Source organism: Asterias rubens, chromosome 7 (assembly GCF_902459465.1).
Source record: "Asterias rubens chromosome 7, eAstRub1.3, whole genome shotgun sequence".
Lineage (NCBI taxonomy): Eukaryota > Metazoa > Echinodermata > Asteroidea > Forcipulatida > Asteriidae > Asterias > Asterias rubens.
Genome location: NC_047068.1, coordinates 8,730,922 through 8,755,641, shown reverse-complemented (window position 1 = coordinate 8,755,641; position 24,720 = coordinate 8,730,922). Strand labels below are relative to the sequence as shown.

At 38.9% G+C, this 24,720-nt stretch overlaps 3 protein-coding genes across 4 annotated transcripts in view; 1 reads left to right on the top strand and 2 right to left on the bottom strand.

Annotated features, from left to right (window-relative positions):
- Positions 1–1,344: 1,344 nt before the first annotated feature.
- LOC117292395 (muscarinic acetylcholine receptor M3-like) lies at positions 1,345–8,271 on the bottom strand. The gene is made up of 2 exons (XM_033774424.1): positions 7,018–8,271; positions 1,345–1,503 (listed from the first exon to the last, which is right to left on the bottom strand). The coding sequence occupies exons 1-2, from the start codon at positions 8,269–8,271 to the stop codon at positions 1,345–1,347; spliced, it is 1,413 nt and encodes a 470-aa protein (XP_033630315.1).
- Positions 8,272–11,786: 3,515 nt separating this feature from the next.
- Positions 11,787–13,118, bottom strand: LOC117292392 (muscarinic acetylcholine receptor M1-like). The gene has a single exon (XM_033774420.1). It carries the CDS (start codon positions 13,116–13,118, stop codon positions 11,787–11,789), a length of 1,332 nt encoding a protein of 443 aa, XP_033630311.1.
- A 3,441-nt stretch (positions 13,119–16,559) lies between these two features.
- Positions 16,560–24,720, top strand: part of LOC117292561 (uncharacterized exonuclease C637.09-like) — a 34,409-nt gene continuing 26,248 nt past the window's right edge. The window contains exons 1-5 of one of the 2 annotated variants that reach the window (XM_033774664.1): positions 16,560–16,640; positions 21,857–21,940; positions 23,150–23,236; positions 23,585–23,659; positions 24,416–24,502. In XM_033774664.1, the coding sequence (XP_033630555.1) occupies positions 16,611–16,640; positions 21,857–21,940; positions 23,150–23,236; positions 23,585–23,659; positions 24,416–24,502 (363 nt within the window). In that variant the 5' untranslated portion in view covers positions 16,560–16,610. The remainder of the gene's footprint in view (positions 16,641–21,856; positions 21,941–23,149; positions 23,237–23,584; positions 23,660–24,415; positions 24,503–24,720) is intronic. The other variant, XM_033774665.1, reaches the window with a different exon arrangement.

Here is a 24,720-nt window from a genome sequence, read left to right as displayed (position 1 = left end):
GCCGCTGGGCAAGAAATGACCAGGTTAATCTAAAGTAATGCGTTTTCAGGCTTCCGGAATATCACTGTTGATATAGGAGAATATCTGACCATTAAAAGCATTGAATTACAAGCATCTGCGTTCAAAAGTCATGGCCAAGTCTCGGTGACCCTCTTTTAAGAAAGCCATGGTGTCTATTTTTTGTGAAGAATTTTAGGACAGATACTGATCAGTTAAGCCTATTAATGGGATCTGAATAGTTAATGAAGTTCCTAATATCATATTTGACTTGAGCCTGGCAGTGAGGGTGGTGACGTCACTCAGATTAAAAGACGCGCGTATACGTGAGAGTGTGGTTTGGCCTCGCAATAAGGGCCCAATTTTATAAAACATGTAAGCGACCGTTTTGAGTTTACGGAGTGTCCATTAGCAGAATTTCTATTTCTGCTGTTTACCGTAAGCAATGGTAAGTGCTAGCTAATCCGCGATAACCACATAATTATGAGTGACTGAACAAATCAAATCCATGATGACGATGCCTGCGCGCCTACTGCTTACTTGAGAAATCATTGTGACAAATACGTTTATGCTTACGCACATTTTTCTGCCACAGTAAGCACACACATTTGCTTACCGGTATAAACAGCTTTATGAAATTGGGCCCTGGGCTCCGGGCCCCGCTGAATTATGAAGGGTGGTGGTAATTGTTTGATTTATTTGTGTTATATCTATACTGCTATTTTTCTCTTAAAAAAAACCGCACAAATTATTAAGAAATATATTGAAAAAATTTCGGTCTTCTGTGTAATCTTTAGAGCTGGGTTAGCATTGGACAGGTTGTGTGGTTTCCTCAGTCTTTACCCTTTTTGAGAATTTGTTTTTACGTTTTGGTCAGACCAAGGGCATTCATCATATAACGTCAGTGCAAAATGTCTACAGAGTGTAGACAATTATTCTCCAGTGGTTTTTACACATAATATACAAAATCAACATGAGTGCATGCTATGTTACAACCATTATAATTTTAAATCTTTTACAAAAGAAAAACTGGTTGGGTGTCAAAAATATTATCCACTACACGGTTTTTAACTGATACCCCATTCAATATGGCTTAACATGAAACACTTGCTAAACAATTTTTTCCGCTTAGCATGGTTCTATAGGAGCTCGGATCCATGGCCCAATTTCATAGAGCAAAAATATTGCTTGACACATCTCTGCTAAGCAGAAATTGGCAAGATATCAGTCATAAAATTGTACATGGGACATGGTAGTTAGGCTGGTAACCTTATTCTGGTTAGCATAATTGTGTTGTGCTCAGTTGCCTTTTTTGCTTAAGCAGCTCTATGAAATTGGGTCTATAACTCAGCGTTTAATATTACTCCCTTGAACGTGACTATCTCTGCGTCTGGTGCGTCTACCGCAGCAAACAAGATTCATAAATGCATCCATGTACAGTGGGTTGGCTATGGCGTAGCAGAACGGGTTCACGGTGCTGTTCATGTGTACAACAAACACGCTGGTCTAAAAAGGAACGAACACAAAAATACAAAGTCATCTTTAGGAAATGGTATTACATTTTCAAAATAATTACGACAATGGGGTTGATAACAATAATCATCATCATCAGATGTACATGATCTATCGCTGTCCTTTATCACAATGCATTAACAACGACCTTAATTACTATGCCACTATTTTGAACATATTATTCTCTGTCTCAGTAACAGTAATGAATGACAATGCTTTTTTTTTACAATAAGGAAACAGGCTAATTTTCCTTCCAGCATCGGTTTGGTCACATTGATCTTTGAATGTGAGAAAATCAAGATTGCCGCACCATGATTAGGTCTATAGAATTAGTACTGATGACCTCTCGTTATGTTTGTGTGTGCTTAGACTGGTATAGCGGGCATTAGTTAAAAGCACCTGGACATATTTGGTAATTACTTTAAAGGAACGTTACAGAATTGGTAAGAAACAAAACACGTCAAGATCATAGATTTACATAAAACTTACACCATCTAATGATGATAGTAGAAATATCCCTTGAAATATTCCTGTCTGAAATTTCGTATTGGATGAGAAATAAATAATCTAAATTCGCGTTTGGGGTTTATCGCTCAGTGAGCGTTTTTATTCATTTTTGCTTTGTCATCGATGCAATGCAAAATTTGATGTGGTTTTTTTTCACTAGAACTCTCGTGACCCAGATGGCCTATCGATCTCAAACTTCTACAGGTTTGTCAGTTTATGTGTATGGTGGATTACATAAAGTGCTTACACTGCCAGCACTTTTTTTGCTAGCAAAAACCAATTATGTAATGTTCCTTTAAATATTATAATAAATTAGCAAACAAATTACTTGGTATCTAATAACGGAGACTGTTGACAAAACAATGTTAGAAACGACTCTCTCTGAAGAAAAAAAAAGTATTTTTAAGAAGAGGTAATTTCATCACTGAAATATTTGAATCTGAGAAAGACTACAGGCCTCAGGCCTTCCTCGTGCATCTGAAAAACACAAATTTGTGCAACAATGGTTTTTTTATGCAAATTGAGCACAAGTTTTTACAAATTTGTAATTTTATGCATATGCTGAGATTCACCAAGTGAGAAGACTTTTCTTTGACAATTACCAAAGGTGTCCAGTGCCTTTATCTCAGCGGGGTTTGATTATTATCATAATCCAACGCAAGGTTGCCCAAAAAAAAATTCCCGCGCGTGACTCTCGCGTCACATCATGTTTACAAAAGTGCCATGTGTTATTTGATGCGGTTCCTGTTTAATCACTCAATTCAGCCGGTCGGTTGCAATGTCACTTTCAATAAACCTTTCGATTAAATTCATCGAGCTCACAGATCATTTAGATAAAAGCAATTTAAGCGAATGTTTGCAATAAATGAAATGAGCCTGGATTTCCTGCAGGACACAACCCAAAGGAAGAACCAATAATTATCTTACATTTTACATTACACTGGTGACTTTGATCGACTTTTGATGTGAATAAAGGGGCATTACTCGAAGCTTGCTGTTATTTTTTTGTATAACTCTTGAATAAACGTGGAAATTATGACGCAGTGAAAATATAAATCATCATCTCGCCTACCAGGAAATGATATGGAATGTACAATGTACACGGTCATTCATTTTGTAAGCATGGGTTAGTGGTATATGTACTGTTGTGCATCATTCATATTTAAAAAAAAAAATCCTTTCTCTAAAACAGCATTGAGGCTGTCTCTAAAAATGTTTGTAGAGAAATTTACCAAAAGTACACCGAAGTGCCTTTTAGTGAACAAACAGGGCTTAGGTGGGCTGTACTGTAGTGCTTATAACGTCATTATTAATATTAAAATTAAAAACATAATCATTATCGTTCCAGTCTGATAATTTTGAAAACTTAAGTACGCACATCTCTGTGATGAGGCACTCCAGCGTGCAATCCTCCAAGCGCCATCTCACTTTTATAATACGAGACATATTTTTATAATAATGGGGGGCTAATCATCCTCACTCGCAGCTAATTAAGAACTGAATTGCGGAAGACGCGGCTACAACGTGTTCGAGAAGCAGGCATGCAAGGGCGCATCATCAACAGCCACATCAACCCATTATAAGGCACATAAGATGCAGGAACCCCTCCCTATATGCGCAACACATAACGTAAAACAGCGAATAAAATATACTATAAACAATATTGTTCAAAACAAAAGATTCAAATAATGAGTCTTATAAAGTTCCTTGAAAATCTAAACAGAGTCAGCTTGCGGCAAACAACGAATTTATAGTCGTTCAATAATGAAGGTGCAACTATGGAACATTATACAGGAGCCTCTATACGCACAACACAAAACATAAAACAATAAAAACATTGTACTAAAAGCAATTGTCCCAAAAGAACAACTGTTAAACAAATACGAGTCTTGTATAAACGTCCCTTGAGAGTTTGAAGAGAGCCAGTTTGGCAAATATGAAGAGGTAAAAGTCTTTCCATCATAACGAACGTGCAATGAAGTGTGGGCGGGGAATCGTAGGACTGATGTTTGACCAAACAACGTTTTATTAAAGGCACTGGACACAATTGGTAATTACTCAAAACAAGTTAAACATACGAACTCAATTGATGGATAGATGTTGATAGTATAAAACATTGTGAGAAACGGCTCCCTCTGAAGTAACGCATTTTTTTTTAGAAAGGAAATTTCTCACTCCAATAATAAACTACTTCATCATAAAGCTCTTTTACTACGCATCTGATGTGAAGCACACACAAACTGTGTGCACCGAGGGTGTTTTTCCTTTCATTTTCGTTCTCTTGCAACTCCAATTACCAATTGGGCCCACATTTTCACCGATGCGTTATTTTAAAGGGAAGGTACACGTTTGGTAATTGTCAAAGACCAGTCTTCTCACTTGTTGTATCCCAAATAAGCATAAAATAACAAGCCCGTGAAAATTTTGGCTCAATTGGTCATCGAAGTTGCGAGAAAATGATGAAAGAAAAAACACGAATTTGTGTGCTTTCAGATAGGAATAAAAGACTTCAGACTAGAAGTCTTTTATTGTTTGAGTGAGAAATTACCTCTTTCTCGAAATCTACGCTACTTCAGAGGGAGCCGTTTCTCACAATGTTTTATACTACCAACAGCTTTCCATTACTCGTTACCAAGTAAGATGTTATGATAATATTTGTTTTGAGTAATTACCAGACGTGTACCTTTCCTTTAAGCATAACATGTTTTAGTACACCAAGTGAGATCACTGGTCTTTAACACTTACCAAACGACCAAACGTGCCCTATGCCTTTAACCCGTAGATCTTGAGTGACAGGCAATAATTTTAATTAAATCACCTGGCGATAGTCATAATATCAAAAGTGTCGTGTCAGAGGCTGAACTAGCAGTTAAGAATCCATTTTATCTTGTAATATAACTGGACATTTTTTAGTACTAAAGGAACGTTACAGATTTTTTTTGCTAACGAAACAGTTTTGGGCAGTGTAATATTAGCACTTTATTTTTTGCAGTGTATAGCACTTTATGTAAGCCACCATTATTATAAATATACAGACCAACCTGTAGAAGTTTGAGATCGATCGGCCATTACATCTGGGTCACAAGAAAATAGGGAACAAATCAACTACACATTTTTTTTTGCATGGCATCGATTTAAAAATAATAATAATAATAATATTAATTTAGTTTCAAACGATTAGTTTTATCATCAAATATGACATTTCAAACATAAATATTTCAAGGGATGTTTTCATCACCATTGGACCGTGTAAGTTAACCTGTGATCCTAGATGAAATGTTCCTTTAACGGTTACTTTTTCTAACCTCAGCTACAAATGTTTTCTTTGAATAAGTTTTGATAGTTTGTGTGATGTATTTTGTCATTGTGGATGTAGTTTATAACGAACCAAACCGATTATGGTTGTCAATAAAATGATTCTCACCTTACTTTATTTATTTATTTATTGGTCCGGAAGCGGAACAACCCGGACTCAATTTCATGGCTCCGTGAAATACTGTCCCATGGTATACTTTACAGGGCTTGTTTAAAAGAAGGTATACGTTTTGTAATTATTCAAAACAATTATTAACTTAAAAACTGACTTGGTAACGAGCATTGGAGAGCTGTTGATATTATAAAACATTGTGGGAAACGGACTCCCTCTGAAGTATAACGTAGTTTTTGAGAAAGAGGTTATTTTTAACTAAAATATTAAAAGACTTCTAGCTAGAAGTCTTGTATTCCTATCTGAAAGCACACAAATTCGTCCAACAAGGGTGTTTTTCTTTCAACATTTTCTCGCAACTTCGATGACCGATTGAGCCCAAATTTTCACATGGCTTGTTATTTTATGGTTATGATGGGATACACCAAGTGAGAACACTGGTCTTTGACAATTACCGAACATGTATAGTGCCTTTAAGCACTTTATTCCGTGTTAAATAGAGGCAAGAAACTGGACCCGATATCGTGCAGTGACAGTTGCAAATCCACGGACTACTTCGTAATAACTGTATTTTACAATATTAATAACGACACAAGTTTATCCAAATCAAATTAAATGAATCCGAAAAACGTTGCAACTAAAACGTGTCCCATCAGCCAGACCCCGGATTCCCAAATATTCCGTATGGTTGCCCGGATCCATGGGACATCGTGTATTAATGTCTCGTGCAAATATTTGCGATGTCGTAAAACAAAAACTCGCATTATAGCTTTGCAATAATAGTTGCGATGTTGCAAATATTTGTGCAAATATTTGCGGTGTTGAAAATAAAAACAATAATAATATCGAAACTATATCTATCCTTACTTGGTGTAACCAAACATTATTGTGCATAGCATAAAATTACACCTGTGGATCACGTTTTTGCCCATGAATGAAGATTCATATTTAGTCGTCAATTTTTCGAGAGAAAAAGACGTGAAAATCACAGAGCAATGTTTTGCAGGAGAGTCACGTAAATCTGCTGTAGGCTACGTGCTAAAATAATGTCCGTCCCACTTTATACTTCACAACAAACTACAGCACCCCAGCAATTAATGTTTTGATGGAAGCTTTCTATCCATCATTGTCTTCTCAGTATTAATGTCAACCTGTTGACGTTTGAGTTTTGGGTCTACAAAACCCAAACCCTTAAAGCCATTATACACTTTCGGAACAGAAACAAACAAAAGTTCACAGATTTACAAATAACTTACAGGGTTTACAGAAGGTAATGGTGAAAGACTTCTCTTGAAATAATATTCCATGAAATGCTTTACTTTTTGAGAAAACATTAAAACAATTATCAATTCTCTATAACGAGAATTAAGGACACGACATGACACGGCGAAACGTAATGAAACAAGGACGGGTTTTCCCGTTATTGCCTCCCGAATCCGATGATCGATTGGCCTAAATTTTCACAGGTTTGTTATTTTACATAAGTTGTGATACAAGAAGTGTGGGCCTTTTGACAATACTGTTTACCGAAAGTGTACAATGGCTTTAACATCTATTTGGACAAAACAACATACCTGATACAAAACAAGTGGCAAGCATGTCGGGCAGAGGCTCTGTATAAGCACGATGATAGACCATGGTATCGAGGATACCATTAGCACAATGAAGATGAGGGTCAGTGTACGGGTAGCTCTGTTGCTTTCCTTGCTGCTCTCTCGGTCTTTTCCCACCTGTGGGTTGGGCTGAGGGACGGGGGCCGACCTGGTGCTACCGACTTCGGGTGTGATGAGTGTTGACGGTCTAGTATTACTTTGAAGTTCTGGTTGCTGTTCTTCGCCTGGAAAGAACCCCGGGTTTTCATGACCTAAGTTCTGGTTGCTTTCAATGTCGGTGTTATGTAAGATCTGTGGGTTGAGATTTCGGTCTTGAGATGAAACTTCCACGCTTATGTTCGGGACTTTTTCATCACCCGTCACTGTCGGGACTCTGCTTGAGCTCGTGCTCAGCTCCTGCAGCATCACTGGACCTCTGCGTTGGGTACTCGCGCTCCGGATGACCATGTAGATGCGCCAGTACAGCACAGATGTTATGGGCAAGGGGATCCAAAATAAGACAATGGGGGCCAAGATGGTAAAGAAGAAACTGTCTTTAATGTACTGAGGAAAGCACAGACCGGGAGTTATGCGACGTTCACCGACAAAGTACGGCCAGAGAATAGTGTACGGTAACCATATGAAGAACGGGATCGCGTACGAGATGAAGATCATGGCACTTGCGTGACGCAACGTGCGTTTCTGCAGGTGCTTCAAGGGTCGCGATACGGCCTGGTAGCGATCGACGGCCAGGACGAGGATACCCAATACAGTGATATGGATAAATGCATGATTGAGATACAGGTAGATATCACAAAGTGCTTCCCCGAATGGCCAGTTCCCAAGAACCCAATATATACTGTACATGGGCATAGTGAATGCTCCTGCAACCAGGTCTGATATAGACAGACCTACGATGTAGTAATTGGTGTAGGTGCGTAAGCGACGCTCGGCACAGAACGCATACAGGACAAGGAGGTTGCCCATAACAGTGATAGTCGATACCACTATACTCACAACAGCAATGATTATCTTTCCCGTATCCCAAATTAAACCAACATCTTCGTCATTTTGCCGAGGCACCTCAAAGGTTCCGTTGACGTCATTGTCACCGTCGTAAAATGTGTCATTTTGTGTCATGGTTAAACTCCCCTCAAGCGTTATCCATATGTCGGTTGTCATCATATCTGATGGGAGGCCCTGGAAAGTTTGGTTACCAAACCCATGTAAAGACATCGTTGGAACCCCCAACAAAACAGTTCCCCGCGCTAAAATACGTACACAGTGCACTGGACAACTTCAAACGGGTGTGTTCATGCAACGAGTTTCGTTCGAGCTTTACAGTAAAGGCCTACACGTTAGGGGCCTATAGTTATGAACTCAAGTCACTTACCGAGCTAGCCTGGTCATTGGCTCCTATACTTTGCCCTGCTTAATAATTATTATCTCTACTGTTACAACGGCTTACCCCGTATTTCTGTCTCGGGGACACGGGGGAGGGAGGGGGGGTCAGGCATTATAGGGGGGGGGGGCAGAACCACGTTTTGTAATGGTGGGACGCAATGTGCTTGTGTTTTATTTGTTTTTTCAGGGGAGCATAATCGTTTTGTTTTAAGGTGCTCTAACTTATCTACATATATTTTTTCTCGCAAAAATTTGAAGTTATAAGGGGGATTTCAAACGTTGCTTGGTTGGAGCATGGTTGGAGCGCCATATGTTAACCCTCTAGTCACTGCACCGCCCGAGTTTCTGAAAACCAATTTTTCAAGATTCTTGCAGTAAACAACTGGAATCGTAGTTCAATATTTTTAACAGATAGCTTAATATTTATGCAAAATTTTTTACCCTTTCGGTAATGTTTGTATAAAAGTACAAACTCCCATTGGGAACAATAATCGGCTCTCGAATATTTTTTTGTAAGGATAAAATGGACACAATAGCTTTTCAAAGCTTTTATCTGGCTCAATGCTCATACTAATTAAATGCGAAGGCGTTAGTTTTCGACAATATCATCATTAATGATGAATAAATACAGTTTCCGTTGTGTTTACTAATTGGTATGAGCTAAATTATTTCATCGAAGCTAATGAATTTAACAATGGCTTACCAATGCTAACGAATGTCGAGGCGAATGACCGTCTTCGCAACATTCGCTGAAATTAACAAACCTGTTTGTAAATTGACCGATCTTCGTAAGGAGATGGGGCGTGACGGGTAACCGCTCCGAGTTTTATACGAACGCTTACGAAGACACGGCGAATGTTGCGAAGTATGAGCGATTGTCAAATATTTTCATTCGTAAGCAAATTCACTCTAATATTATTCGCAACAGTGTGAAACAGCATTGGGAAGAGCTTTTTAATTTCAGCGAATGTTGCGAAGACAGTCATTCGCCGTAGATTTTCGTAAGCATTGGTAGCCATTGGTAACGTTGGTAAAGCGTGCGTTAGCGTTGGCAACTTTCGTAAGCTATTGTAAGGCATTGGCAATCATTGGCTAGCATTGTTAAGCATTCGTTAAAATTCGTAACATATTGGTTCGGACAGGTCGAGGGGTGACCGAGGGCGAACGTGAAAATATTCACTATCAATTCGCAAATTTTGGGCGAATTCACCGCGAATTTCAAATATCCATATTCGCAAGAATATTCGCCCAAGTGTGAGAGTAGCATTATAGACTCAATTTATTTTTACCACTTCGTCAAGGACTCAGTCAATGGGTGCATCACAGCCTTCACAATCTGTACAGGCACTGGCCACCAATTGATAATGTCAAAGACCAGTAGTCTCATTTCGTGTATCTCAACATATGCATACAAAAAAGAATCTCTGAAAAAATTTGACTCAACTGGTCATCGAAGTTGCAAGAAAATAATGACAGAAAAAAATACCTCGTTGCACAAAATTAATTTGCATAATAAAAGGCTTCAGGTCTGAAGTATTTCAATGTTTGAGTGTGAAACTATACCTCTTTCTCCAAATGTTACTTCAGAGGGAGCGGTTTATCACAATGTTTAATAGAAAATATCAACAGCTCCTCATTGCTTGATACCAAGTAAATTTTTATGCTTGCAATTATTTTGAGTAATTGCAAAAAGTGTCCAGTGCCTAATCAATGATGCACTAAATGAGCTTCTATTGTGTTCAACGTAGTTTTCTCCCCATCTAGGTTACCATTAATTTTACATCACTTTAGTGATTTGTTAAATACTAATAAAGGGTTATTAAAGCTTAGTTATTTTCTAATCGAAGTTTGCCATTTAAGAAATATTGTAATTAAGGGACTGTGAGCCAGTCATACTATTTCTACGAAGCCGCCCCCCCCCCCCAATCAATTCCATTAGAACGTCGTGAGGACAGCAACAAGTGTATGCCTGTTAGTCTTTATGGGTAGTCATCCGGTGGCTTTAAAGGCATAATAATACCTTTTCTTTTGATTGTCTTTCCGATCGCTTGCTTTAATCCTATATAAATTTAGATCAAGGCCTATGCAATTTTCAATTCAATTCAAGAATACATTTATTTCCATACTCTAATAAAATATAAAGCAGTGGACACTATTGGTAATTACTAAAAATAATTATTATCATAAAACCTGTCTTGGTTACAAGTATAGGGGAGAGGTTGATAGTATAAAACATTGTGGGAAACGGACTCCCTCTGAAGTAACGTAGTTTTTGAGAAAGAGGTAATTTTTCACCTAGAAGTCTTTTATTCTTATCTGAAAGCACACAAATTCGTCCAACAAGGGTGTTTTTTCTTTCATCATTTTCTCGCAACTTCAATGACCGATTGAGCCCAATTTTTCACATGGCTTGTTATTTTATGGTTATGATGGGATACACCAAGTGAGAACACTGGTCTTTGACAATTACCAAACATGTATAGTGCCTTTAAGCACTTTATTCCGTGTTAAATAGAGGCACGAAATTGGACCCTGATATCGGGCAGTGACTAGACTTGATTCAAGTCCCTTGATCGTGTGAGGTCCGAAACACAACGCGCCAGCAGTCAAGTCACATAAGACAAGTGCGCCCCCATCGTCAAAATGTAGTTATTGCAGCAGCCAAGCAGAACAGGTTGGGGCCCGGAAAACTACTACTTTCTGTGACGGGATTGGGACTTGAGTCAAGTCTAGGCAGTGACAGTTGCAAATCCACGGACTACTTCGTAATTGTATTTTACAATACTAATAACGACACAAGTTTATCCAAACCAAATGAAATGAATCCGAAAAACGTTGCAACTAAAACGTGTCCCATCAGCCAGACCCCGGATTCCCAAATATTCCGTATGGTTGCCCGGATCCATGGGACATCGTGTATTAATGTCTCGTGCAAATATTTGCGATGTCGTAAAACAAAAACTCGCATTATAGCTTTGCAATAATAGTTGCGATGTTGCAAATATTTGTGCAAATATTTGCGGTGTTGAAAATAAAAACAATAATAATATCGAAACTATATCTATCCTTACTTGGTGTAACCAAACATTATTGTGCATAGCATAAAATTACACCTGTGGATCACGTTTTTGCCCGTGAATGAAGATTCATTAGTCGTCAATTTTTCGAGAGAAAAAGACGTGAAAATCACAGAGCAATGTTTTGCACGAGAGTCACGTAAATCTGCTGTAGGCTACGTGCTAAAATAATGTCCGTCCCACTTTATACTTCACAACAAACTACAGCACCCCAGCAATTAATGTTTTGATGGAAGCTTTCTATCCATCATTGTCTTCTCAGTATTAATGTCAACCTGTTGCCGTTTGAGTTTTGGGTCTACAAAAAGTACCCAAACCCTTAACATCTATTTGGACAAAACAACATACCTGATACAAAACAAGTGGCAAGCATGTCGGGCAGAGGCTCTGTATAAGCACGATGATAGACCATGGTATCGAGGATACCAATAGCACAATGAAGATGAGGGTCAGTGTACGGGTAGCTCTGTTGCTTTCCTTGCTGCTCTCTCGGTCTTTTCCCACCTGTGGATTGGGCTGAGGGACGGGGGCCGACCTGGTGCTACCGACCTCGGGTGTGGTGAGTGTTGACGGTCTAGTATTACTTTGAAGTTCTGGTTGCTGTTCTTCGCCTGGAAAGAACCCCGGGTTTTCATGACCTAAGTTCTGGTTGCTTTCAATGTCGGTGTTATGTAAGATCTGTGGGTTGAGATTTCGGTCTTGAGATGAAATTTCCACGCTTATGTTCGGGACTTTTTCATCACCTGTCACTGTCGGGACTCTGCTCGAGCTCGTGCTCAGCTCCTGCAGCATCACTGGACCTCTGCGTTGGGTACTCGCGCTCCGGATGACCATGTAGATGCGCCAGTACAGCACAGATGTTATGGGCAAGGGGATCCAGAATAAGACAATGGGGGCCAAGATGGTAAAGAAGAAACTGTCTTTAATGTACTGAGGAAAGCACAGACCGGGAGTTATGCGACGTTCACCGACAAAGTACGGCCAGAGAATAGTGTACGGTAACCATATGAAGAACGGGATCGCGTACGAGATGAAGATCATGGCACTGGCGTGACGCAACGTGCGTTTCTGCAGGTGCTTCAAGGGTCGCGATACGGCCTGGTAGCGATCGACGGCCAGGACGAGGATACCCAATACAGTGATATGGATAAATGCATGATTGAGATACAGGTAGATATCACAAAGTGCTTCCCCGAATGGCCAGTTCCCAAGAACCCAATATATACTGTACATGGGCATAGTGAATGCTCCTGCAACAAGGTCTGATATAGACAGACCTACGATGTAGTAATTGGTGTAGGTGCGTAAGCGACGCTCGGCACAGAACGCATACAGGACAAGGAGGTTGCCCATAACAGTGATAGTCGATACCACTATACTCACAACAGCAATGATTATCTTTCCCGTATCCCAAATTAAACCAACATCTTCGTCATTTTGCCGAGGCACCTCAAAGGTTCCGTTGACGTCATTTTCACCGTCGTAAAATGTGTCATTTTGTGTCATGGTTAAACTCCCCTCAAGCGTTATCCATATGTCGGTTGTCATCATATCTGATGGGAGGCCCTGGAAAGTTTGGTTACCAAACCCATGTAAAGACATCGTTGGAACCCCCAACAAAACAGTTCCCCGCGCTAAAAACGTACACAGTGCACTGGACGACTTCAAACGCGTGTGTTCATGCAACGAGTTTCGTTCTAGCTTTACAGAAAAGGCCTACACGTTAGGGGCCTATAGTAATGAACTCAAGTCACTTACCGAGCTAGCCTGGTCATTGGCTCCTATACTTTGCCCTGCTTAATAATTATTATCTCTACTGTTACAACGGCTTACCCCGTATTTCTGTCTCGGGGACAAGGGGGAGGGTGGGGGTGGGGTCAGGCATTATAGGGGGGGCAGACCACGTGTTGTAACGGTGGGACGCATTGTGCCTGTGTTTTATTTATTTTTCAGGGGAGCATAATCGTTTTGTTTTAAGGTGCTCTAACTTATCTACATGTATTTTTTCTCGCAAAAATTTGAAGTTATAAGGGGGATTTCAAACGTTGCTTGGTTGGAGAGCCTGAGGATTGCGGTAGCACCATATTTTAAATCTCTTTATGAGAATAGTGTTGGTTCTGAAAAGGAACCGGTGACTGACAACTCAATTATTTTTTAGGAAGTAAGCTCTGATGGTGTTCCAAAGACGACAGATCGCGTCACCGTCGCCGTCGCCGTCGTCTCCGGACTCTTCAGATAGGCCCTATCGAAACGTTTCAGAATCAACACTATATATTCAAAAAAGGTTTACAAAATAACCGTATGCTATCGCAAACATCACCTAACTAAGTGACGCGGTTAGCCTAGAGACTCAATTTATTTTTACCACTTCGTCAAGGACTCAGTCAATGGGTGCATCACAGCCTTCACAATCTGTACAGGCACTGGCCACCAATTGATAATGTCAAAGACCAGTGTTCTCATTTCGTGTATCCCAACATATGCATACAAAAAGAATCTCTGAAAATTTTGACTCAATTGGTCATCGAAGTTGCAAGAAAATAATGACAGAACAAAATACCTCGTTGCACAAATTTGCATAAAAAAGGCTTCAGGTCTGAAGTATTCAGTGTTTGAGTGAGAAACTATACCTCTTTCTCAAAATGTTACTTCAGAGGGAGCGGTTTATCACAATGTTTAATAGAAAATATCAACAGCTCTTCATTGCTTGATACCAAATAAATTGTTATGCTAACAATTATTTTCAGTGATTGCAAAAAGTGTCCAGTGCCTAATCAATGATGCACTAAATGAGCTTCTTTTGTGTTCAACGTAGTTTTCTCCCCGTCAAGGTTACCATTAATTTTACATCACTTTAGTGATTTGTTAAATACTAATAAAAGCTTATTAAAGCTTAGTTATTTTCTAATCGAAGTTTGCCATTTAAGAAATATTGTAATTAAGGGACTGTGAGCCAGTCATACTATTTCTACGAAGCCGCCCCCCCCAATCAATTCCATTAGAACGTCGTGAGGACAGCAACAAGTGTATGCCTGTTAGTCTTTATGGGTAGTCATCCGGTGGCTTTAAAGGCATAATAATACCTTGTTTTGGGTTTTTTTTTTACCGATCGCTTGCTTTAATCCTATATAAATTTAGATGAAGGCCTATGCAATTTTCAATTCAATTCGAGAATACATTTATTTCCATACTCTAATAAAATATAAAGCAGTGGACACTATTGGTAATTACTAAAAATAATTATTATCATAAAACCTGTCTTGGTTACAAGTAAAGGGGAGAGGTTGATAGTATAAAACATTGTGGGAAACGGACTCCCTCTGAAGTAATGTAGTTTTCGAGAAAGAAGTAATTTTCCTCGGATTTGATTTCGAGACCTCAGATCATTGGAATTCGAGGTCTCGAAATCAAGCACACAACTTCGTGTGACTAGGGTGTTTTTTCTTTAATTATTATCTCGCAACTTTGACGGCTGATTGAGCTCAAATTTTCACAGGTTTGTTATTTTATGCATTTGAGATACACCAAGTGAGAAGACTGGTCTTTGACAATTACCAATAGTGTCCACTGCCTTTAAGGTAGGCGAAGTGTGGTCTCCATTTCCAGTCGGCCAGACAGACAAGAAAACAAGACAATCAGACAGACAGACAGACAGACAAAATCGCTATTTGTTATTGTTATTATTATTATTATTGTTATTACAAACAGACAAAGGGACAGATGAACATAATACATGACACAACGATCGTAATAAAAGCGACAAGACAAGTATTGAAGAGGTGGATGTGCAATACAAAATAATCTCAAAAGTTGTCACCGATAAACGGGAGCGCGGTTGTGTCAAGAAAAAGAAGAATCCGTTGGAACACTTCACGAGAAAAATGTTTTAAACGTTTCTCATATTCGTTTCATTTAACATTTTATGATAAAACCTGATCGAGGGGCGCTTTTTTATCAAAAGACACTAATAATTGGTGCGTGCGCGAAGGCGTGGGGTCCTGCCCACCTAAGGGCCACGGAAGCTTGTTCCTACATGCTTTGTCGTGCAATCAGATATATGTATTGACGTGGCACATTATGTCCCGTGGCAGCATTATTTTCAATAATACTAATAATAATAATTATAATAATATTTATTCGGGCAATCACATTTACAAGCACATGTTCATACATTAAAAATATTTAAGAAAACAAAGTAAAACAACAGTGGGGTGCCCAGGAGAGCATAAAAGTAAAAAAAAAAAAAAAAACTTTCGCCAAAAGGCGTATGTCTCCTAAATCCCCCAAAATACATTAAGGCAAGAGAGGGCATATAAAAAAGCACAGAAGATAATAAAAATCACTGAACAACTATAAAAGGCAAACAAGCAGAGATATACACAAAAATACACACAATCCAAAAAGGATATTCGTTAAAAAGCAAAACCTTTATGCAAAACATTTACCCCATGAAGCGAATGCGTAAAAAGCAAAGCAAGATTTCAGTTCTTGAAGCCTTTTAGACCGATATTCTGCCACAATAAACAGCTTTACTGTGTAGGGTAAGAGCCCCAGAAGATTTTATTTGGCGTCTCTTTTTGTGCCGTACTGCGCCTGAGCGACGGACACTTTTCATTTGATTGGATGAAGATGTCTACCATGGGCCACCGTAGAATACACAAGGCAAATTTTAAGCAGGATTGCTCTGGGTACTGTACTACAATTCCGATGTAAGACTCAAAAACAACTGATGTATATCCATGCGTTTGAATTAGAAATTGCTGCCCTTTTTTATGTTGTTGTTACCCATAATTAAAATTACCCAAAATCCTCACATGTCGAAGGTCAGCACCTTGCAATATACAACCTCGTTCTCAATGACATAATGGCATTAGATAATGACACGTGTTTCGTTCTCCTTCCCTGGGAAAAAGACGCACACTAGTCTGGTTCCAACGTTGACCTTGCCCTTTTAGTGTTAGTTCGGTAAAAGGTACCGTACACACATGTTGTCATTACAGAGCACGTGTAAAATTTTGGAGTTCCACGGACGGACCACCAGTAGTACATTCCATCGCTTCGGAGCTTGAAGAATTGCGCTGGTTTCGCAACATTATGGGGAAAAGAAAGAGACCAGATGAACCGGTAGGCAATCTGCAAGTAATCGTAAAATAACTGCTAACATAACAAAGAGTGTCATTTGTTAAAGTTTAAACAAAACCATCTTTATAATGTATTAATTATTTATAAAAATAATTTCAATTTGGGTTTGATTGAATTGAAGTGTGAACCCACCGCCGGCCGTCCCATCATCAGGCAATCATTCAATTCAATGGCATAGCACTATTTTTAGTATTAGTGAAAACTTAACATTTGATTGTCTAATTTTTGGAGTGGGATGGGGGGGGGGGTGTTACTTTCTCAATGGTGTTTTGAATGTTATTCATTAGATATTGAGGAACATCTGTTGACTAGCTGTCTAATTGGACGTGTTTGACCATTTCGCCCTGCATCGAATGGGAGTGACTTGTAACCCTCCGGCTCCGCCGTCGGCAGGAGGGTTACGTTATCGCAACTATGTATGGGATTGGTTGCTGCTGCAATGTACATGTGCAAGTTTGTAAAGCTAGCAATCTGTTAATTGCGCTGCACAATCTCGAGATTGCACAACAGATGTTGGTTGAGCGATGGGTGCCGACGTGTTGCGCTACGCTCTCGCATTTGCGCCGTCTGGAAATGCTTAAATTCCCACGTGACACGTCGAGTCTTGTTTCAATGCGTTTATTGCTGGTTCTTGACTTTATACCAATAGAGGGCGTTTAATCTCACGCTATTGCATTGTTCCAAAACGACCTCTAGCGTTCAATGTTTCTTGTATTTATTGTCGCACGCAAAGTAACAACGACTAAAGAAATGAAATGTGCTTTTGTGTCAGTGAAATTTACAGATGTCGGTACGGTTGCTTTTTGAGGGCTTATTTTCTGTGTCATTTTTAGAGATTTGCGAGACGAACTTGGACATCATTGAATTTACAGGAAATTTTTTGGCCAGTGTAATAGGAAGCACACATATTTTTTTGTTTGGCCTTAATAAACCGGATAGTCCTCTAATTACAACCACCAAGAAACCTGATTCCGGGGCGACGACAGATAGGAATGTTTTGTCTGAATCCTTATGAAGCTTCTATTAAGACAGCATAAAATAAATATTTAACTATGCTCACTTCTATGACATTTCCAATATATTTTGTTCAAAGATTATAAAGGTTTTTGTTCACGTCGAGTCAATCACGATATCAAAAAAAAATCGCCAGCTTTAAATTAGATCGGGTTGTTTTTATGAATGAACAGATTGACACTAGCACCCTCTAGCGACAGGAAAAAATATTTGAATATCCGGTTAATTTCGGATAGTTGGGCAGCGGTTAACCAAAACCAAATTTCTCTATTCTCCCAGCGAATGTAACTACATGTAGGTTTGTGTTCGTCATGAAGTGTTTTTCGAAAGAAAACAATCTTGGGCACACGAAAATTTTGTCCAGCGCACCATTTTTGTGCGAGTGCATTTGGTGTTTTGAATCCGCATGTGGAGACCCTGTTTGAGTTCACAGAAGTATTAGACTCAGTACAGTATCCAAATTGAAGTGGCCATTAAAAAAAAAAATCACTTTAAGACGGCTTTGACTTTGAAAAAAATGTAACTTTTAAAAAAAAATTAAGCAGCACAATGAAACTTTATCTTACGTGGATGTCACCAAGTTCAAAAGGAAAAAGTACCTGAGTGATACTAAGAGCTTTGCTTTGAATAGAACTTCAGGTACATGTATTAGTCGAGAAGGATTCCAAAGAAATTCAGGGTCAACTTGTAGTTGGGAAACATCTTTTGTCTAGCACTAAAATGTAACTTTCAGTATGAATCAATAATCTTTCTTGCTTTGGGGAAGACTCGGTCAAGTATTGACCAGCACTCCTTGAAACCGTTTAAGGTCAGCACTCTGTAACTGCAGATGAATTAGGGCTAATACTGGATGTTTCCAGATGAACTGAGATGTATGCTTTTATAAGATGAAGGCTGCTGCAGTCCTAATGCACTGAGCAAGGTTGTACAAATTCAAATTGGTTATTCCTGCAGTCCTAATGCACTGAGCAAGGTTGTACAAATTCAAATTGGTTATTCGGGCCAAATTGCCGCAGTCTGCAAATTGACAACAATTCAGCACTCGCATAATTGATCAATACTTCCACTTACTCATCCAAATGGTGACTTTCTGATACAGAGGTCAAGGGAGAAGCTTGGAGGCTGTGATAATTGACGCAATTTGCAATGTTTGACCGTATTTTTTTATTTTTTGGCCTGCACGCTCTTGTCATAAAGAGACCAGCTTTGTCGGGACTTTCTTTAATAATAATAATAATAAGACATTTGTAAAGGGCCTAATGCAAAAGCCTCTAAGCGCATTAAAGAAACAATAAAATAAACAATTAGAGAAAGATACAAGATACAAATAGGCAAATTACAAAAACAAAGCTTTAAACAAATGAGTTTTCAACAAGGACTTAAAACATTGTAAAGTATTAGCTTGGCGAATATGCACAGGAAGACTATTCCAAAGAAACGGTGCGGCGTAAGAAAAAGATCTGTGGCCATAAAAAATGGAAGAACCTCTAGTAGCAGAAAGCAATGACTGTTGAGATGATCGTAAAGTCCGAGTAGGGGAATAATGATGAACAAGTTCAGATAAATAAGCAGGAGATTGACATGTTTGAGCCTTGAAAGTTAACAGAAGAATTTTGTAAACTGTTCGAAACTTAACTGGGAGCCAATGCAATTGCATTAGTACAGGTAGACAAGAAACGAGGCGAGCAGCAGTGTTCTGTACACGTTGAATTTTAGCAAGATCTTTATCGGGGAGTCCATACAGAAGTGAATTGCAGGAATCAAGTCTAGTAGTGACGAAGGCATGAACAAGACGAAGAGTAGTTGCTTCATCCAGGCTCAATGCTGCAGGTCTGGTTGTGGTTTCCCTCCTGATTTCTTCCCATTTTTGTTGTTTTTAAGTGGTGTTACTATTGTTGTTTGTTTAGCATTCACTGGATATGTACATGTATTGTTGTGTTTACATTGTCTCTGCTTGCGCCTTGATTATCTGTAAAGATTGATTTGGCGCATTACAAATACCTACTATTATTATTATTATTATTATTATTATGACATGGGCTCAGGGCCTTCCTTGTTTTTGACTTTTTTTTACAAAACTGAATTATTGGGAAAAGGGAATTCTTTAGAGAAGGGAATCTGAATGTAAAACAATGAAAAAAAGCATTTGTCTTACATGGTTTCTCTAATAAATGATTGTTATTATTTGGCATTCAAAAACAACATACACAGGCATAAGAATCTTCCGGTTTAAACCGGAATTCTGTTTTTTTTCCTTTCAAAATTGTGGTCTCCGAGTTCGATGTGAATTTGCTATAAAATTCGGGGGGTAGGTTTTTGGGGTATACATTTGGATTTCTCTAATCCCTCTTCTCTAGTCAGACAATGTCAGTTTACCTTTGTAATTGTTATTATCGCGGATCCACACGTACGGCGTTCATGAAAAAAACAGCACCTAAAAACTAAACAATAAATTGCCGTCCAGCAACTGGCCCAGTTTACGGCTTGTGGTCTTCCTGGCATCGCGCATGCATGCAGCAGCAGCGACAGATGTATAAACTTGCCTCATTCCTTGGTTCGTTTATAGTGGTACGGTTCAATAATGTTTGCGTGTAATGCGCTTGCTGCTGCAGCAAAGATAACATGTGTGGAGACTTTTGAAAGTCTACTGAAAAAACAATGCACGTGTTTGCACCATGTGTACTGTGTACTGTGTACGTGCAGGTTGTACACGAACCAATGAGCGGCGCGGCACGAATCTGAGATCGCCGGCAGGGCATGGAAAACTGGTACCTGTTATTGCCTCACAACCAGCGAATGATATATTGGGAACCAGCGAACACACTGTACGTCCGGACGACATGCTTTCTTCATTGGTTCTATTTCTATGTTGGGGTCTAATCTCAACCTCGTTCCAAGTAAACCCTATGCTGAATAACAACCTCTTTCTCAAAAACACATCGCTCTCGCCAGATATATAGGCCTATATATAGTTTAAAATGTGCGTCGCCGACGGATCGTTAAAATCACAAACATTTAATTGCAAAAGAATTTCTTTTACACAACCGAATTTCAAATCAAGAACCTTTAAAAACGGTTGTTGGTGAGAAAAAAAGCATTTTCAAGGGCAGAAATAAGGGATAAGATCGTCAGAAAAATTAAAATATTATTACTATTATTTTTTTTTTTTCCTTTCTTTTTCCGGAATTGTTACAAAATCGCAGGCGAACCCAAAATTGTTTGAATTGTTTGAGCTTTACATTCCTTATTTTCCCTTAACCTATTTTAAAAAAAAAAAATGGAAAAATCACACAAAAGTAGCTCACTTCTACCTGGAAAAATAGGTGTCAGAAATGCATCAGAGACCACCACAGAGCTTCTAAAATACCCAGAGCTCCCAGGGCCCTTAAGCGGGCCCTGGACCCCGGCCGTAGGGGACTTCGCGCTGCGCGCTTCGCACACAAAAATGATGGAATATTGACATTTCCGATCAACTGAATTTTTTTCCTGTTTTTTTATCATCACCCATTCTCATGCCTGCATACAGGCTGTCAAAACAGAACCTGTAATTTTTATGAAAGAAAATTTAGTTTGCCATTGAAAGCACCCTCTTTCGTTCCAAAATGCGTTCAATTCACTGGACGCCCTCACACAAGAAGTCTTGGTGGCAACCTTTTGGTAGTAGGTTTCCTGAGTAAAGGGTGCATCAAGGCGATTTAAGAAAATAGACCAGGCCTTGTTTTTCATCTTTGAGAGGGCAAGGTTATTTTCATTTTGCAAAAGGCACCACCTTTGCAAATCTTTAAGTTAATTGGAAATTTTTGAAGGGAAACGACTGCCCAAGGGATAGGCTTAAGAGCCTGTACAGTCTGAAAAGGGTATAAGTACATCGACTTTGACTGCCTCACAATCACATTGGAATGGATGTCATGATAACACTTGGGTCAACTTCTAGATGCTGTTTGACAATCCCTAGTTTTACGCAACATGCGGGAAGTACTGTACCCCAAATTTACGCATCATGGGGGAAGTACTGTACCCAAAATTGTTAACGTTCCAGTGAAGTATCTTATCTTACCTGCAAGAACATTCCAAATTCATTCCTCATTATTGTTCCAGTTGACTGTTTTGTTGTCTTCTAGAAATTGCTTCTGCCCTTGAAAGCCAAGTGAAATAAAGAATGCCATTGTTTTTCTCATTTGCAGGCAAAGGTGGAGAGCACACCCACTCGCGAAAAACATGACGAGACAAAAAGTGCTAAAAAGAAACGGCAGAATAAGCTGGAAGAGGTAAGACAAGGCTGCAGAGAATGTTTACAATGCACGCTTAAAGGAACACGTTGCCTTGGATCGGACGAGTTGGTCTATAAAAAGCGTTTATAAATTGCATATATGGTTGGAAAGATGTATTAAAAGTAGAATACCATAATCCACACAAGTTTGCCTCGAAATTGCGAGGTTTTCCTTTTTCTGTGCGAACTAACACGGTCGGCCATTTATGGGAGTCAAAATTTTGACTCCCATAAATGGTCGACCGTGTTAGTCGACGAGGTAAAAGGAAAACCATGCAATTTCGAGGCATTTTGTGTGGATCATTGTATTCTACTTTTACAACATCTTTTTACCCATGTGCATTTATAACAAACGATTACACACGCTTTTCAAAGACCAACTCGACCGATCCAAGGCAACGTATTCCTTTAATAGGCCTTAGTCAAAATCAAGCCAACTCATACTCTAACCACCTTGTTGCCTTGTGAGTGTATTATTTTCTAAAAAACGATTGCCCCAACTTGAGATTATTTCTCAAAACGAAGGTATTTAGTTTCCCTTCCTGGTTCTCTAACAACAAAATTCATCTTTAATTGGAAAGAGACGTGTTCTGTCTTTAAAGACAGTGGACACTATTGGTAATTGTCAAAGACCAGTCTTCTCACTTGTATTGGTGTATCTAAACATATGCATAAACTAACAACCCTGTCAAAATTTGAGCTCAATTGATCTTCGAAGTTGCGAGATAATTATGATAGAAAAAACTCCCTTGTCAGACGAATTTGAAGGGAAGCTTTCTACTATCATAATCTTCAAACTGTGAATCTGTTGACATTGTGTTTTTTTTTGTTAGGAAAAAGTACATATACCCTTTAAATGAAAAAATACTATCCTTAAGTATTTCTTATAGGTAGGAAAGAGACTGTATTTCATCAATCTCCCGTGGTAAATAGGCCTACTGCATTGTTATGGATGGCCGTTCCTGAAATCTAGAATATATGAGAGTAATTTGTTCATAAGATCTTATACATGTACTGTGTGTACTTTGATTACCTTTGCAAAACTTAACATTCTACTACAATATAACCTTTAAAAAAACTTAATAATGAATCGAGTTGGCTGGAGTACAAGTATAAGGTTGCCTAGTCTTTAATTTTTTGTATTGCACTAAAATATAAACTGTTGCACCGAAATAATTGAAGATTCCCCCGTTTTCCTTTAATACAGGAGAGAGTCATAGGTAACACACCTACTAGTGAAAAAAAAGATGAGACCAAAAGTGCTAAAAAGAAACGACGAAAACAGTTGGAAGAGGTAAAGTTAGTGTAATGTGGTCGTGGAGTTTATTGTATCCGAAATAAGTTATGGGGTCCAAGCCACCAGAGTATGGGTTTTAATTAGTTTAATTCTGGTCATGACACTTTGTGTCGCTTTGTGTCGCTGGTCATGACACTTTGTGTCGCTGTTTTTGTCGTGCATTTATGGTTTCTATTGTTTTCCAACTTCGCTTGGCAAAAACTTCAGCTGTGGCGTTAAAATCCTTTATCTAGAAAGATCTTTATACATGTAGGTGGTAAGACAATCCTGTTCTGTGTTTGTTGTTTTGGATCATTTTCTTCTCACCAGTTTTAAGGATAATTTTACTGTTTCGCTCATTTTCAGGTGGAGGAAGTAAACAATAAGAATAATGTGAAGACAAAAAGTCCCAAAAAGAAACATCTGAATCAGCAGAAAAAGGTAAGACAAATGTTACAGAAAATGTACAGGGTACTCATTTGACTTGTTGTATGCTTTAAAGGCTTCAAGCCTGAAGTCTTTGAATATTTGATTGTGAAATTACCTCTTTCTTGAAAAAACCCATTATTATTATTATTATAGCTGGGATTCCAAACCAGATCTTGTGTCCAATGCGAATTACTTTAAAGGGATGCTGCAGTGAATTAAAATAAAACAGTTAATGTTGCTGTCATTTTATTCTGAAATATGCATTGAACATCAATAAAATGTGTTTTGTTTTTTCCCCGACATATCTCACTTGCGTAATTAGCGAATAAGTCATGCCCCCCCCCTTTTGTGGATTGTTACCGCCCCCCTACCATCGACGTCAAACATATCGTCGGCAAAAAAAGTGTCTGATCCCTAACTACACACACCTAGGTACCAGGCCACACAGTGCACACGTTTCTATATGCACACAGCCAGGGGGCCCGACGGCTCAGGTTCATGACATGACGTCACGTTTATGCAAATGAAGGCTCCCTTTTAGGGGCGGGGTGGGTTCCCCTAATCTCTTGAAAACCATTTTTTTAAATACTTGCGCATTTAATAAAAAATATTTCAGGTTTAAGAAGTACTGTTTAATCGTTTAAATTATTTAAAAAAAACACTGCAGCCACCCTTTAAGTAATTACCAATAGTGCCCGGTGCCTTTAAAAAGCATGGATTAGTCTACAAAGTTTAATGAAAATGGCATTTTTTTGTGCTTACTTTTAGGTTGAGGTTGAGAAAGCACTGTCGACACCCAGCAACAAAACTGAGACGAGAAGTGGAAAAAAGAAACGCCTGAAACAGTTGGAAAGGGTAAGGTAGCGTGTTGTGCATTGAGTACAAGTTCTCGGCCCAATTTCATGGTTTTGCTTACTGCTGAATTAATGTCATTTATGGTGTAAAATGTCATTATATTTTATCAGTTTCTTTTGCAAAATTTGAAACATGATGACACCGTATTGCTCCAAATAGGTCTGTATATTCCAAAGAGACATTTTTGCGGCGGTCAAAATTGTTGCAGAAAAATGTAC